General features: G+C 37.0%; 1 protein-coding gene across 1 annotated transcript; it reads right to left on the reverse strand.

The window, feature by feature from the left end:
- Positions 1–1,752: 1,752 nt before the first annotated feature.
- On the reverse strand, positions 1,753–10,300 carry LOC115452773. The gene is made up of 7 exons (XM_030181372.2): positions 10,200–10,300; positions 7,068–7,094; positions 5,854–6,062; positions 5,049–5,175; positions 4,239–4,409; positions 3,178–3,359; positions 1,753–1,929 (listed from the first exon to the last, which is right to left on the reverse strand). The coding sequence occupies exons 1-7, from the start codon at positions 10,243–10,245 to the stop codon at positions 1,810–1,812; spliced, it is 882 nt and encodes a 293-aa protein (XP_030037232.2). The 5' UTR covers positions 10,246–10,300; the 3' UTR covers positions 1,753–1,809.
- Positions 10,301–16,562: the final 6,262 nt, after the last annotated feature.

The raw sequence follows: 16,562 nt of genomic DNA on the forward strand, positions 1-16,562 counted from the left end.
ATTTTATGAAATAAAGTCTAGTAATAAAAAATTGTCCTACAAAACCTAAATAGCAGTGGGAAGTATAATAGTCTATAGTAAAATTTTGCTACATCTAAAAAAAATAATTACCCACAATTTCCTTGATTAAAGAAAAAGTTTCGTTCACGAACATATGTACCACTACGATAGGTTACGGCTATATTCGTTTTCATAATATCCGAAGAAATTTAAAAAGTTCTCGCAGTTCTGATTATAAATCCGTAATTATGCCTCCAATATTATTTTTAACTCGGCATCTGAAACGTTGCGATATTAAATTCCAAAATTACTTACCTACACTACTTTTTAAAAAAATCATTGAAGCATTTGTTTACGGCTTTGTTTTAGTTAAGCGGATTTTCCGGGATAAAAGTCCCGCTATATATTTTCTCAGGATTAAAAGTAGCCCATATCTATCCCAGTGTCTGAAACTGTCTCCGTACTGATTTACCAGAATTATATATTAGTCTATGTTGATTTCATCAAAGTCCGTTCGGTAGTTTTATGATTATCGCGTTCAGATGCAGACAGAAAAAACACAAAATGTCAAATGAAAATTTTAATGTAAAATACAACTAGCGCCATCTGATTAACGTAAAGTACTTTAAAAATTAAAGAACTAACGTAGCATTGTGCATACATAGATGGCGTTACACGTGCCGTTTCAAGTTTACTTCATCCATGATTTTTATCAATATAATACTATTATAGCGCCTGTTTTATAACGTTCTGAGTAAATGCTATTTCTACTGCCAAGTAACAGTGTGTAATCACTGTTGCGTACCGGTTTGAAAGAAATAGTAGCCAGTGTAACTACAGGACGTAATAAAACTTAACACCTCATGTCTCAGGATGCAGAGCGCCACTGCGCGCCACATAATACTTTGTAATTCAAGGTGTTAAATCGTGTTTCTACTGTTTATGGGCGGTCGTATCGCTTACCATCAGGTGAACGGAAAGCTCGTCTCGTCACTCAAAGCAAAAAAAAATGCTATTCTTCATATAAAATTAGCAAATACGAAATTGACATTTTAAATTATTCTTTGAAATAAATGGTAGCTAAGTAAACTATATTATAAATATACATGAAATGCCACATGAGTGTGGTAACTAAAACTGTATACCATTACCGGTAGATTCGGTTAAAATTGGTTAAATAGCAAAATTGCTAAGAATTTGTAAACAGGGGAAATGTATTTTATATACGATGTATCATATTTAAAATTTTTATACGTAAGTATTTATTTTATTGTATAAAAGAGCAAAGATATATAATAGTAAATACCTAGTTATGTAAACATTCTTAATTTTTTTTTACCTACCCTGCTATACTTATAAGCACGTAGGTCGTTTTTGTTCCATACAGACAGGTTTCTATGTTTGATGTTGTACTTACATTATTAAATATGTCACAGAAAATAATCCTAGTAACCTGTCGCATCTGCCCGTCTAAACACGTATAACACAATAACTACTCAACGGATTGCGATGAAATTTGGTGCAAAAATAATTAGACACCCTGGGAAGGATATGTATAGGCTACAATATTTTATCCTGGGACAATATATAGCGGAACTAATCAATTTAGACTACAGACGGGACTAGTATAGTAGTAGTAATTTTAAAATAATTCTTTTCGACTTTAACCACTCCAAATTTATTCCGATTTCTCCCGTATTGCAATATACACAACAAAAGGAAGCTACATCGAAGACCCAAATAAAACAAGAATAACAACTAAAAGTATAATAACATTATATAAATTATAAAACAATCAACTGATTTCTTTTACACTTTCTTAGGGCAAGTGATCAGATTAGGTTTTGTCACATAGAAGACGTGCATGGTGGTGAGTCCAGGGGTGGTGGCTGCGTCGTAAAGGCACTGGGGACCTGTACTCACGATGCTCTGGAACATAAATTGTATTCATACATTTCATATATATAGTAATTAATTTCCACCGTCTGTACACAAATTTGTCTTTTTTTTTACATTTTTGGTGTACAATAAAGTTTTAAATAAATAAATAATTAGGATAATTCGTTAGAAATTATGTTTTCTGGACTGTCTTGTTAGCGTAGTCTACCGCTTATTACGTGGGTAATGAATGCTACGTCAATATAACTGGTGTAATGTGTATTACACCAGTTATATTGATTGCCACAAAGGCAAGTGATGACTATAATTGATTCGCCGTGTTGGCAAGTTGAAAGTCACTCTGTTATGGAGACGGTTGCCAGAACGAGAATCAGCAAAATAAAGTTTCATTAACAAAACAGAGTTATCAATGTCAACGTTAACCCATTTTTGTAAAATAAAAAAAATGATATCTGCCATCTCGCGTCTTTATTCAAGAAAACTGATTTTAAATTGATGTATGGTGTAATGTGGGTGCGTTATTACTCAGTACCGTATCATGAGTTTACCGCTCCTAGGCGACGAGAATAAAAAAACACACTTCAACAAATCAAAATGTCACAACATTACCAAAGTTCAAAATATTTTGGAAAATTTACGTTGAATACTTCGCTGTCCCCTAAAAGTGCCGCCTGGGAACGAACTACCCTACCGCTCCAAATATTCTAAGCAGCCCCAACTACACTACGATAGTGCCTCTGCCTACCCCTGCAGAAGGCGGACGTATGTATGTGCGTTTTCTTTTAAAAGAATTGCGGCTAAATAGATGATAAACCAATAATAGGGTTCAAAATATTAGGTATGTCATTTAAAAATACGAAACGCGTGTGAATAAAAACTTATATAAATAAATTGGGTATTATTACGGTATAATGAGTGATAAACAAACTTCCTTTAAATATCCCTTCTTTACAAGCTCGATAATGCTAAGTGGAAAATACAGAAATTACGTTGGAACCAAACGGCACTTGCATACGAGACTACGGGCAAATAACTTCCGTACCCATCAACCACGAAAGGAATACTTAAATGGACACCAAGGTCTTACGATTCTACTAATACTTTATATTGATTAGGTTTTACGTGCAGTATCAACCCTGAGTTTAAAATTGTGCCCGATATTACAAAAAGGTGACCTTTCCCAACATGGGACGGAAAACATTCGGTGCATTAGTTGCGCCTTTGCCTACTTCTTCGGGGATAATTGCATGAGAGGTGTCTACAAAACATTATACATACACGGATAGCAGCAACAGTAGGGTCTTCATAATAATTTTTCTCTCCGGCATCCAATTTGATTTTACCAATCATGTTCAAGACGACACCGATTACTTTGTCATCTCTTGTCATCGGCGCCCATGGCACCAACGTGTCGGATCCGCATACAAGCTCCTCAGTCATGTTGTAATAGTAATGGTAGCCTGAATAATAATAAAAACTTTAGGCGGGCATTGTTTTTTAAATCGTCAATGGAATTTACTGTTGTTTGGTTACGGTATTGTAAAGTTGCTGATAAGGTACTGCGACCAATAACAGTTCAATAGTTACAATTTAGTAACAATCTTCCACAACAATTATGTAAGCTGTGAATCGCGGAAAATACGTCCAAACCTTAAAAAATTTACAGCGAATACATGCACTTAAAGTAACTCGTAGTATATTTCTTAGGGTCTAATAAATCAATCTCAACCTTCAATAGAATCTCAAGTATTAAACTATTTAATAAACAAAGCTAAGTTGTCATTTAAAGCTCCTCAACTGAGTCAGCGTTGGTTAATAAACAAAACTGAAGCGTCAAAATTCTGCTGCTGACTTAAGATATCGTTTGAGATGAAGATATCTGTATATTAAATAGCAACGGCCTTAAGATTCTGACTTCAATTTGACAGTGTCTCAGACGAAATCGAACTTGAGAGCGAAATTAAGTTGCAATACAGTCCTTAGTTCGCTAGTGGTAGGATATTTGAATCCATCCAGACAGCGATCACCGTACGTCGTATAAAATGGGCTGTAGTGTATGTACTTAGTATATAACCATGTAATGGAAGGATGGATATATGTGTTGCGACGTATTGTTGGTTTCAGGTTCTTTATTGGACTGCACTCCTTATACTAACTTAATACTATACATTATATGGCTTATATACTAAGTACATACATTACAGGGCTATAGTGGCGCATGTAGGGCGTTTCGGGATCACCCTGTATATACAAACCCGAATAATCGTGACTAGAATTAAATCTTTGTCAATCGACACTCTTACAATCAGGTGCAAGTGGTGTCTGAATTTAAAACTTACCCATTCCAGGGATACAGTTGTGAAGGTAGAAACCGTCCGCCAACATTCCTTTGCCTGTTTTGGGAATTTCGCGCAACTCTCTGTTAAATCCAGACACCCACAGCGCTCCTTTCAATAGATCTGTTGTGTCGTACGCTGCCAGTCTGTCCTCGCAGCTCAGTTCCAGGAGTTCTGAAATATTTAAATGATTATTTGACAATGAATTGTGGCTTTGCTCGCGTTAAAGAACCTTCAAAAGAAATCTATGTAACTTACACGGAACATAGTCTATATTGCAAAATTCAGTCCTAATCAGGCGTTTACCTTGAACAGTGAACTAAACATCCTCAAGAACTTTCGCATTAATATAAGCAAAAACAAACACACATCACGCCTCTATATCTGAAGTAGAAGAGAGAGGTTCAAACAGAACACACACTTTTGCCAAATGTGTTCCAACTTCCATCCCATGAATCCATACTACTCAAATTCAACGACGGCTAATCTCAACAAAGATCAGCCAAGTACGTAGGAGATATTACATTGCACAAGTGTGTGCGCAATACACAGGTGCTCTCTCTGTTCATTAACTCCGACATGACCGGAGAGGGGTCAGGCTCAGGACCAACGGCTTTACATCATACGAGACTATTGCCATCGGGCACTAATACCAGACCAGCTGATACTGAACAAAAACACCCAATATCACTTTGCCAGACCCGGGATTCAAACCCGAGCCTTCAGAGCGATAGTCGCACCGCACACGTTGTTCCACGACGTCACCGAGGCAGCTATTATAATAAAGTAGTAGGTTACATCGTAAGCACAAACCCTTAGACATGTAGTATTGCTGTGTGGTCCAGTACTCCCTCACGACGCCCTGCACTTCCACACTCCAGCTTGTGTAGCCTTGTATGTCCCAGTCCAGCACCTTGCCGTTGAATTTGCTCTTCTCTGCCTGGAAATTATTTACAATACAATATTGTTTTACCGAGTCTAGAATTTGTGAGAGATATAGCAATACGCTCTCACCTTATCATGTCATACATATCAGGGAACACACATGGCCAGAAATGGTGGTTGTACCTCCGACTACCACTTCAGAGTTCAACAGTAGTGAACAACACACAAACATCACGCATTTATCACCGCTGGGGTATGCAGAGGCGCGACCAGGCTACCCACTTTTCGCCAAGCGTGTACAGTCCCATGATCTAGGAGGCGAACCTATCGCCATATCGGGCCCAAATCCCAGACCCGGTCTGATACTGAGCAGAAAAACCCAAATATCGATTTTCCCAGCCCGAGATTCGAACCCAGATCCTCAGAGCGATGCCGTACCGCGCATGCAGTACAACTACGCCACCGAGGCAGTATTGAACAAAAAGTTACAAATGTTAATAAATCCTGATAGTATATCGTGATCACGTGACGATAAGGACTTTAGTAACGGAAAAGATTTAACGCGAGTGAGGCCACAACATCGTCATCACCCGCAGGATGTCCACTGCTGAACATGGGCCGCCCCCACAGATTTCCAGATCGCCCTATTGGAGGCCACAACACCTAGTGGTTAATAAAAAAATATAATCACCGTTAAAAAACATCGCCAGAATTATTCCAGCAGTATACTTACGGCAATTTGTAGACCAGCAGGCAAGCCATTGTCCTCGTAGAAGATGCACACCCAGACACCTTCGGGCGCGCAGTACAAACGGATATTTGGGAGGACTGATACCGGCGACTCATACTCTATCCAACCGTAATCATCAATAGCCGAACTGAGCGTGAGCGGCATCGTGAAATAATATGAGGTGCCGATCGCAGGTCCTCTGCCGAATTTCACTGTAAAAATAAATAAAATGTCGTAGTGTGATGATAGTCCATGAAAAATCAATACATAATGTTTTCATAATATTAAGACTTCATAATATTTTTGTGATTCAAATCGTGGTACACATTGTATACTTAGGTACTTATTTAAACATTGAAGAAATAATTCATCATTAAAATCAATTGTTGATTATTTCAGCAATTAATGATACATCACTTATTCCTATAGGATTTGTATGAAAACGAGATATTGACGCTCCTTACCGCCTTTATTGTTGGATGTTCGATATTACTATAAACCACACATTAGCTAATAGCTTAGTTACCGAAGCAACCATCAGTTTCAATGTAGTGTTTTCAGCAACAAGTTAACAACGTCTGCGCGCTGCATTATTTTTTATCCCTGACTTATCATGATGAAAATTAACAAAACCTCCCCAATTTCACGCAAGAGTTCTGACGTTTAGTTACCATTGCTTTATGATTTCTAGTCAAGTGTCATTTTATAATTAATCGCAAGATTGTGGTCAAGTATTTAGTGAGTATTATAAGTCTATTCGGTCACAATATGAGAACAAATAGGGCAAAATTTACAAAAGATATAATAGAATGGTATCCTAGAAATGATAAAGGATAAGGGGGACAATAAATTAAAAGATAGGAATGTGACCTACCAAAACGATGGAGATTAAGTGACAGAGTTGAGTAGAAGAAACTAGCGGAGGCCTACGTCAAAGAACAACCTGACCAACAAATTGGTTACTGACGAATATGCAGACATTTTGAAGTATTTGTTTATTATCAAATTAGATTTAAATACAGGTCGCTACATGCGGGTGGCTTCCAGGTCGATCTGGTTAAAGGGAAGCCCATGTCCAGCAGAAGACATCCTGCAACTGATCTTAATGATGATATCATACTTAAGTTAAAACTGTACTATATTTTGTCAGAGTATAAAGGTTTTTATTATAACATATTCTTTCTTTCTATTATTATAAATCTAATCCTACAACTTACCGACAATTGCTGGCTCTCCTAAAACACCTGAAAACAAATGTTTCATTAATAACATATACAGACATTAATAGGACGAAAAAATACCTAAAACTATAAAATTAACAATGTTCTTGAGAATTTAAAACCACGCAAATTGCAAACGCGAAAACATTGTCAGAGTTACAATAAACCAACCAACTGTATGTACATGTTTATATTTTACACTTGGTAAAACATAAAGAATGAATGAAGCCAGCAGTCAACAAATTAATTACATCGTATCCGTATTTAATCATATATAATATGTTTACTTAATAAAAACATATGTTGTTGCTCTGAAAAGAAAAACATTACGCCACGTAGGCAGTCAGGAGAATTGGGGTAGATTTCTTTTGAAAGAGCGTGGCTTTTGGTAACAACCGTATTTAGGGTTGCTATCCGTACTTTCTAATAAAGTATTTTACTTTATTTCGGGTGATTATACTCTATTCTTTATGAGAACAATAAAGTACGCGAAAATACTTTATTTACCATGGTATGATTCTTCTAGGGTTGTTCGTAAGAATTATTGTGTAAAACAGTGGTAATTAATGGTACAAAAATGTCAGCAAGTATTTGATAAGCCTGATGGTATATTTTTTTATTGTATGCATTTAATTCATTTTTATTGTCGATTCCTTCTACGTCAGCACTCACAGAGAGAGATTAAATTTTGTGATGTAGAATACTAAATTGCAAGACGAAAATAAAACCGTGTTTGAAAGTGAAATATTAATTTTATTTGTTATTTTAGCTTTGTTATGTTTAGTTCCCTAATATAATATAATGTTTATCGGCAAAATAATAAAGTAGAATTCATTTGTACTTTTATTTTGACACCATGTACTTTTTTTCTACCTTCAATTTACCGATGAACTTTATTTGCCCAAAAAAAAGGTAGTGACTCTAACCATAATGTCTATTCTTACCGCCAAGAAACATTGTGCAAACATTGTTATGCTAAGGGTTTTTAATACCGGGGATTATGAGATTTAACATCTAAAGATTCAATTTTTCATACCATGATATACGTTTATTAGCCTGACAAAGATCGGCTTATACAAACACACCGAACTTTCGGGTGACAGCTTTAGGCGCTCGCAACTCTTGGAAATTCAGAGACCATGCTGAAGGTAACCCACTAACAGGTCACTGGTAGTAAGTCTCTCATATGTGAGAGTCCGCCTGGGTAGGTACCACCGCAATGTCTATTTCTGCCGCCAAGCAGCAGTGTGTTGTCACTATTGTATTCCGGGTTGAAGGTCATTATAGCCAGTGTACTGGAAATAATGAGACTTAACATCTCACGTCTCAGGATGGCGAGCGCATTGGGACACAAAACAATACTTTGTATTTCAAGGTGTTGGATGGTGTTTCTACTGTATATGGGCGTTCAGGCGAACGGTAAGCTCGTCTCGTCATTCACCGCAATAAAAAAAACGAACCTCGGCCCACGACGACTACTGGGAAAGGATGAAACATTAACAATTAGGGATGAGCGTACAAGACAATCTATCCATAACCGTAGTGGTCGGCATGCAGAAGAGTCGGATGAAACGGGTAACGCGGAGAAGATCTCAGTGGCGAGGACGGAACTGCGATCTTGTGGAGTGTTGGAGTTTCAAGAACTCGTTTTTATTTATTTAATTCTTTATTGCACACATGTACAAGAGGAAAAAGACTTAACCCTTATTCATAGACGTTTTTTTATCTAAGGAAGGAGCATTGCTGTGATAACAAGAGATTTAAGACAGGAAGGGCTAAGAGGATTAAAAAGAATGTTATAAAGCAGTGAAATGATGTGAGCATTTCGGCGAACCCGAATGGCTAACCAGTTGAGCTTAACCCGAAACTCGGATACAAGATAAGTCCAAATATTAATCGGATACAGAAGTTTTAAAGGCGCTCAAGTTTATTTAGTTGGTCTTCAGTGAGATCTAGATAACTGGCATCTGCATACTCAAGGATGGGGAGAAGAAGGGATTGTGCAAGTGAAATCTTAGTTACAGTAGGCAGAAAATAATTTAGTCGACGCAAAGACCCGGCCGATGCCGAAGATGTTTCTTCCGACTAATTTGTACTACGAATCACCAGAGTAAAATAGTCCACAAGGTCTGTCAGAACTGAACGCTGTAAAGGTTCGTGATGATTACCAAATAGTGTAATTCTACGCAGTGTTTTGGAATTCAACGTTTTGGACGGAGTTGCTAGCGGTTATGGGCAATGATGTCAGATACCATTAGGCGAGATTGCTCGTCTCATCCAGTTGTACTTATTAAAAAAAACTAAAAATCAACATTTCCAAAATGTTGTCACATCGGCAGATAATACGGATCCGATACTATAAAACAGGAGTCGACCAATGGCGGTCCGCGGTCCGTATCTGGCAATAGCGCAGGGTGAAATATTTCAAAAGGTAATCAGAGGCAAAAAAAAAATTGACTTAGTTAACATAATAATATATAATATCAGCCCTATTATATACTGTCCCACTGTTGGGCACGGGCCTCCTCTACTACTGAGAGGGATTACGCCTTAGTCCACCACGCTGGCCTAGTGCGGGTTGGTGGACTTCACACAACTTCGAAATTTTTCAAAGGTTTCCACAAGATGTTTTGTATGGATGGGTTGTATGGACGCTTCGCCACTGGTATTTGGACCGCTAACACATTATGTGCCGACCACGAGAATACAGCAACTTGAACTACAGGGTAGGTAATTTAAGAATAATGTATTTCCGCATTATCCTTTTTGACGTCAATTCAAAAACGGGCCGGGCAAAGTAACGAGCTAATAAGCGAGAAATAGTTCGCGGATTGCAATTTTACTCCAAACTGCAGACTGATAGTCCTCAACAAAAAAATGATTTTTCTCATTGATATGTCAAACTATAATTATTTCCGTAATTACGGTTGTTTAATTTTTTTTTTTTTTCTATAATATGTTGAGCGGACTGCGATGGTCATTTCTTAAAAACGAACCCCGAGCGAAACTAATTGGTGACTCCTGCTATAAAAAGTTCGTATGTGCTCACCCTAAGATCCTTATAAACAGCCAATGATATACATAATATATACCTATGTGAGTACGTTTAGATACTTAAAAAAGACTTACCACAAGCCATTAAGGCTAGGCCCAGTAAGACGATAATTTTGCCCATGTTGACTTCTTCGTGTGTCGAGATGCCGGCAGAAGATACCAATTGATCGTTCTGAACGCTTTTATATTAACAACTCGATTTCTGAAGCCGCGGGGCCGTACTCAGGTGTATTAGACTTCAGTTTAAGAAAAGAAAGAAAGAAAGAATAATTTATTGTCGCGGTACATATCCATATTATATATATACATAACAAAAAATAAAATAAAGAACAAAACTACTAAGTAATTAATTTCTATGTCCAAACCGCGACAACTAGGTGGCCTTCTCAGCATAAGCTGTGTTATGACAAGCAAACACAGCACTGGTTTTCAGTAGCCACCTAATGTACTTAATGTAGTTTCGATGTACAAATACGCAAAAAGAAATATTTAATAGACCAGAGGTTCCCAAAGTATTTTTACCACATCACCCTGCTGCCTATAATAGTGCTTGCCCACGTCCCCCTTCTCTTCAATGCAAGGAAGAGAAAGTCATGCTCACCAAGTATCTTAACTAATATTATGAAACTAAGTGTTTTGTTTTATGTGCTCAGCAAAGTGACCCCAGTGGGGTCTAATAGATTGTTGACTGACGCGAAACGATTACCCCTCGGCAGTCGACACAGTTTTGCCGGCCTGTTGGAACCGGATAAACATAGGTCGATCCCGGAACGCGACACACTTACGTGGGCCACTATGGCGGTTTAACACCCTATGTTCTGTGGTCGCTATCTAGGCGGATATAAAATGTATCCTACCACCAGCAGAGAGTGATTGTTTGTTACGCCTTCACACCTTTACTACTCTGACCGATGATCATGAAATTTTGCATATACGTCACCAGGAATGAAGAACATATGGTACCCTTTATCCAGAAAAAGTACTGTTCTCGAGGGTTAGAAATTGATTTACAGAATGTACAATAACGCCCCCCTTAACGTTATCTCGCCTCCCTAGGGGGTGCTCCTCATTTTGAAAAGCAATGTGTAAGATAATGGTAGATACTGTATGCTTAGAATGAAGCAGCAAACATGAAACGACCCTATGTCATTTTGTTGGGACTAGTTGAGGGACTAACACGGGACTGACGCATTGGTCTCTCGATCAACCTCAAACATCAAAAATAAACGTCATCAACTTACGAGTAGCATTTTTTTGGAACATTCTAAGTGACAAGTAACAACTTATTGCTTTTATTCAAACGCTTATATTCATAACACGTTCAAGTACGTTTTTAAATATAGTTTTAAACTATCTGAATTCGGTTCTGTTGTTGTATCAATAAAATTAAATCGTTTAAATTTATTGATATCGTAACCATCTGTTTAAACCAAGTCGTACAGTGATGCCAAATGGATAAGGCGCAATCTTCAGTCTCCCCTATGTTATCCTATCTTATTATAATTAGAACTTGAGTGCTAAGCATGGTAAGGTATAATTATTTTTATATTATAATTCTCTCCCGTGTTTTTTTAGTACAGGCACGGCAAAGTGGTCCACTGCGCGTGATGGTAAGTGGAATGAGGTCCAATAGAATGTCGACTGACGATCTTTGATTACTCGGATATACACAAGCTGATCTGCTGTTGAAACTCGCATAAAATGGTTGATATTGATATATAGTTGCCGATTCCGACTGATCAGTACCAACGCGAATGCGTTGGTAATGCGCGAATGAATATTCGCGTAGTGCCGATGCATGCTCGACAATCAACTTTGGTCGAGCTCAGATGCGAGCAATCGACAGAATTCGCGCATCGTCAACATGTCACGCCGATGCCTCAGAGTTTAGCACCACGGAACACCCAGTCGTACCCGATATTCCAAAGGGGCGGACTCAAATCCAAGCCCTGTAGAAAACCACACGTCATCTCTCTTCGGTCCCACCCATCGGTACCCGGATCCACCACGTCCCTCTCGGACAGATACGCGTGCACCAGATGCATGAATGATAGTGCCACTAGTGCCGAAGATAAGACGGCATCACGTACCGTAGTGCCTCGTGGATGTAAGACCATGGCAGTGCATTAAGGCAATAGAAATGTCTAAAAAGAGCTATCACTATTTTAATCCTGACCACTGCATCTGCTGTGACTACACCCGTAGAACCATGTGAGAACTTGCATGAATCTATCTGTGATAGACTATTGCATTTCGAATTGTGAGGAAGCTGTCCAAAAGCCCCTTCTCTCTTACTTCCTAATGGGTTCCTTTAGGCTGGTATTATTGATTTTTCTTGAGTTTTAGATACTTATGAGTCACTGAACGTCAAGTGATATGGTCTACTTGATCATTTACTGACTTAAAGTATAAAAAATGAAAAGTAAATCTTGGTCTAGAATACTTAACCTGCAAATTTTGGCAACTGTTCCAGCTGACATTATAAATCGAATTAAAACTAAACAACATCTTGCTTCGCTTGAACCGTACAGAGGGATCCAATGTCACTTCGCATACCCAACGCTTCCACAGAGATCCGTGAGATTGAGATCATCGACGATGCGAAGTGCTCGTCGTTGTAAGGAGTCAAGTAGGTTAAGCAAGTGTTAGGTATGAACAGTACTCCACGTGCAGTCGGACTTGCGGTATATAAAGCGCCAGTTTGTGGTTGCACGTCAAGTACCGCTTGGCTCTGTTCAGGATCCCCAACTTTTGTGTTGATTTTTCCGTAATTTGTAAATTGAAGATCATGAGGAATGACGTAGATAATGCATATAAAATATTCAAAATTCATTCTTCAACGTGAGCGAAAACAAATATTCGCGGCGATCATCATTATGGTCGAATAAAATTTGAGAAATAATGATGTAAAGTATCGAAATATAAGTAATATGAATAAAATTAAACTTAAGTATACGCATTTCATTGAAGATAATATTTTTCCGTTCCACCGTGTATTTCATGTCGCACAATTTTTTTATTAAATTATAATATGTTTCACCTGTGTATTAAACTGTCTAATTATAATATTTTATCAAGTATTTCACATACGCATTTTCATTTTTATATTTTGAACAGTTGTGAATATTTACATAAATCAATATTGATTTATATTTTATCACGTTTTTCATTACTATAAATTTAAATGAAAAAAAAAACTGCTCGCCGAAAAACAGCCATTGTTATTACATTACTTAAAACAAAATGTTGGTTGATAATGTCGCACTAAATTTATCTTTAGCCAGCAGTGGCGAAATATAACGATTCCTACCGCCTTCTCTTTATGTAGAATCTAATTATCATTAGAATGACTTAATGACTGCATTTATGCATATTATATCAACCCTGTATTAAGTATATACTGTCACACTACTGGGCACGGACCTCCTCTACTACTGAGAGGTAATTAGTCCACCACGCTGCACTGGCCTAGTGCAAATTGGTAGACACTATACATATTAATACCTATATGTTGTGTCGGGGTCCCTTTCGGAAAATTTCACCGTTCGCCATTTAGCCAGATAACTTCTTGTGGTCCGCCCGTTATCTAACTTCACATTATCACTCTTTGAAATAATCTAAAGATTACCGATTAAGATTATTATTCGTTAAGGGAGTCCATAGGGAACATACATAAACTCAATTTAATTTATACACAGTCGTTTTGACGATGAATTAATAAATTATGTCTCATAGTCATCTTTACCTCTGGTTACGTTGTGCCAAAAATCTTCCATAAATAACGAAAATCTTTCACAAAAAAACCTCAGAACAAAAAAACTATTTTGATTTTTATATAATTATGTATTTTAGTGCAAATATGGCGTGAGCGCTCAGAACTGAGCGTGAGCGTGATTGTATTTCTGACTGAAACTGTGATGTAGCTGTTCTGACAATTTCTCTTAAAGTAAGAATAATAATGATATTGTATTTGTAAAAATTAAATTAAATTTTATATATATTTATTTTGTTCGAAACTAACACTTTTATGTTTAAGGCATCAATTATGATGAGTTAATTATTGTATTGTTGGGAAAAAAATATTTTTGTAATGGTACATACTTTATGACAAAAACATTACAGAGGCAGTTGTTCATTGACAGTAGTCGATTGGTTGATGTTATATGTATTTGTGAGAGTATTTCCGTAGCCAGTGATATTTTTTTATTTTAACCAAAATTGCAGCAGTACTGTACAGTGCCTATTGTTTCCGAACTATTTTATTTAGTAACGCCTTATCAAAATGACCCTGTATATGGTCAGTAGATACTTGTGTGGACGTCTAATCAAGCCTTCTATCCCGGTAGGTGTAGCTAGTTCACCGACTTTTTTCAATTTCTCTTCCGTCTCATCACCTATGCTATGATGGAGGTTGAGCCTATCTCCATGTCGGATACAAATTCTAGACACCTGACTGATGGAGAAAAAAAACCAATAACGTTTTACCCGACTCAGGAATCGAACCTAAGACCTTTGCACGGCAGCGCAACTACGCCAACCAGACAATCGTACACTCGGCACCATCGATAAGTCGACAGCAAAATGTCGTCATAACAAACACAGTTCCAAAATCCACTGGCGGATTATCTTTTGCGCTAGTTTCACCATTTCTTGATCCTCTTTGCTGCTTCCACAGCGGCATTATTTGGCACTAAGCGAATATTTTATCTACTCAAACTAAAACCAACTTTGCGTATGTTTACACAAAGTCGAACTCGCTTTGCCGAATAACACAATAGCTCAAACACGTCAACAAATGTGCAGCATCAGGGACATGTCAAACCGCGGTTTGTGAATAGACGCTTCCATCAATTGTTTGAGGAACTTTGTCGTTCAAACCTTGGTATGACAATTTGGATTCAATGCGAAATTTTTGTATAACTCAACGTCCATAAAATAACGTGTGAGTAATGTTATGTTTGTGAACAAAATCAATAAGAAGTGCACCAAACGGTCATTTTGACATAGCGTTGCTAAATAAAACCACACATTTCTTTTTACCTCAAGCTAACATTGTGACAAAAATCATATAAGAATAAAAAATATTTGCGCTAAAAATCCCGAAATTTTATTTTTCACATTTTTTGGTCATACTGTAGCTTAGTTTGAATATAATGTGTGTGTATATTTCTGACTGAAAGTATGATGATGCCGCTCCGAAAAATTCTCTTCGCGTAGTCGTAGTGTAAAGATATGTAAAATTAAAAATATTTTTTTATTAATATTTATTTTGTTCGAAACTTATACGGCTGCACTTTATGTAGAATCTTTTTATCATCAGAATGATTTGCAGACCGCGTTCTTGCATAATGTTGGGTTTCCCTTTGGAAAATTTCACCTTTCGCCACTGCTATTTGAAATTTTACATCAATAGTTAATGACAGATATGACAGATATAATAGGGATGCATCAATAAATAAAAATATTCTTTTCTACACAGAATTGTACACGCAAGTATCACGATGCCGTATTTTAGTTTCAAATGGAAATATACTTTAGCGAAACCATTACATTACAATACTGTAACGCGTAAATGCGTGCTAGGGGTGCAAACTGATCCTCCGCCGCGCAGCCCGCTAATGAGAGACCTTAGCATTATTTTGAATTCTCTCTTAGACCGGTAGCCCGCCTTGTATGCATCGATGGCTACCGAGGATTTAGGTTGGTGTGCCGGTGCAGGGTGCACATGGGATTAGAGACTGGGTGCAAAGCTTGTTCAGATGATGCTATACTCCAGTGTCGACATTGGGCCATAAGACCGGGGAAACCAACATAATTATTTCATTCGCCCCAGTGGTGGAAGCAATTAGGAAAAAAAAATTATCATGATATCTGTTAAGGAAATTGCCAGTATTAATTTTATTATGAATTTTACAAGCAGTTATTTATGCAACGACCATGTGTATAACAATGAAACTTGTAAATTCAAGACAGTGTAATCAAACTATTTTATTTATATTACTTGTTATTCTTAAATTCAAGACAAATTTTAAATATTATTCAACTCTAAATAAACTGAATTATTAGTAAAAAAAAAGTGTGCAATAGAAAGTTTATTTAAATTGTATGCATTTCTCTAGAAAATATTGTTTTTAACCGACTTTTAAAATAGGAGGAGGTTTTCAATTCGATATATTTTTTAATGCTTGTTCCCTCAGAACTGAATCATTTATTAACTGATTTAGAAAATATTATTTTTATTTAAAAGGATATATTATATTATAATCTAGTGTACAAGGTCGTCCTTGCCGCCACCGATCTTGTGTTCATCAAAAAAATATTGCCACATCCTAAATTGCGTATAGAAAAACACATTTGACATTGATTTTCAAATACCTAGACTACTTTAATACACGTTTATCAATTATGAATTCAAATATGTTTATATAACAATAAAAA

This window comes from Manduca sexta, chromosome 13 (assembly GCF_014839805.1).
Source record: "Manduca sexta isolate Smith_Timp_Sample1 chromosome 13, JHU_Msex_v1.0, whole genome shotgun sequence".
NCBI classification, from domain to species: Eukaryota; Metazoa; Arthropoda; class Insecta; order Lepidoptera; family Sphingidae; genus Manduca; species Manduca sexta.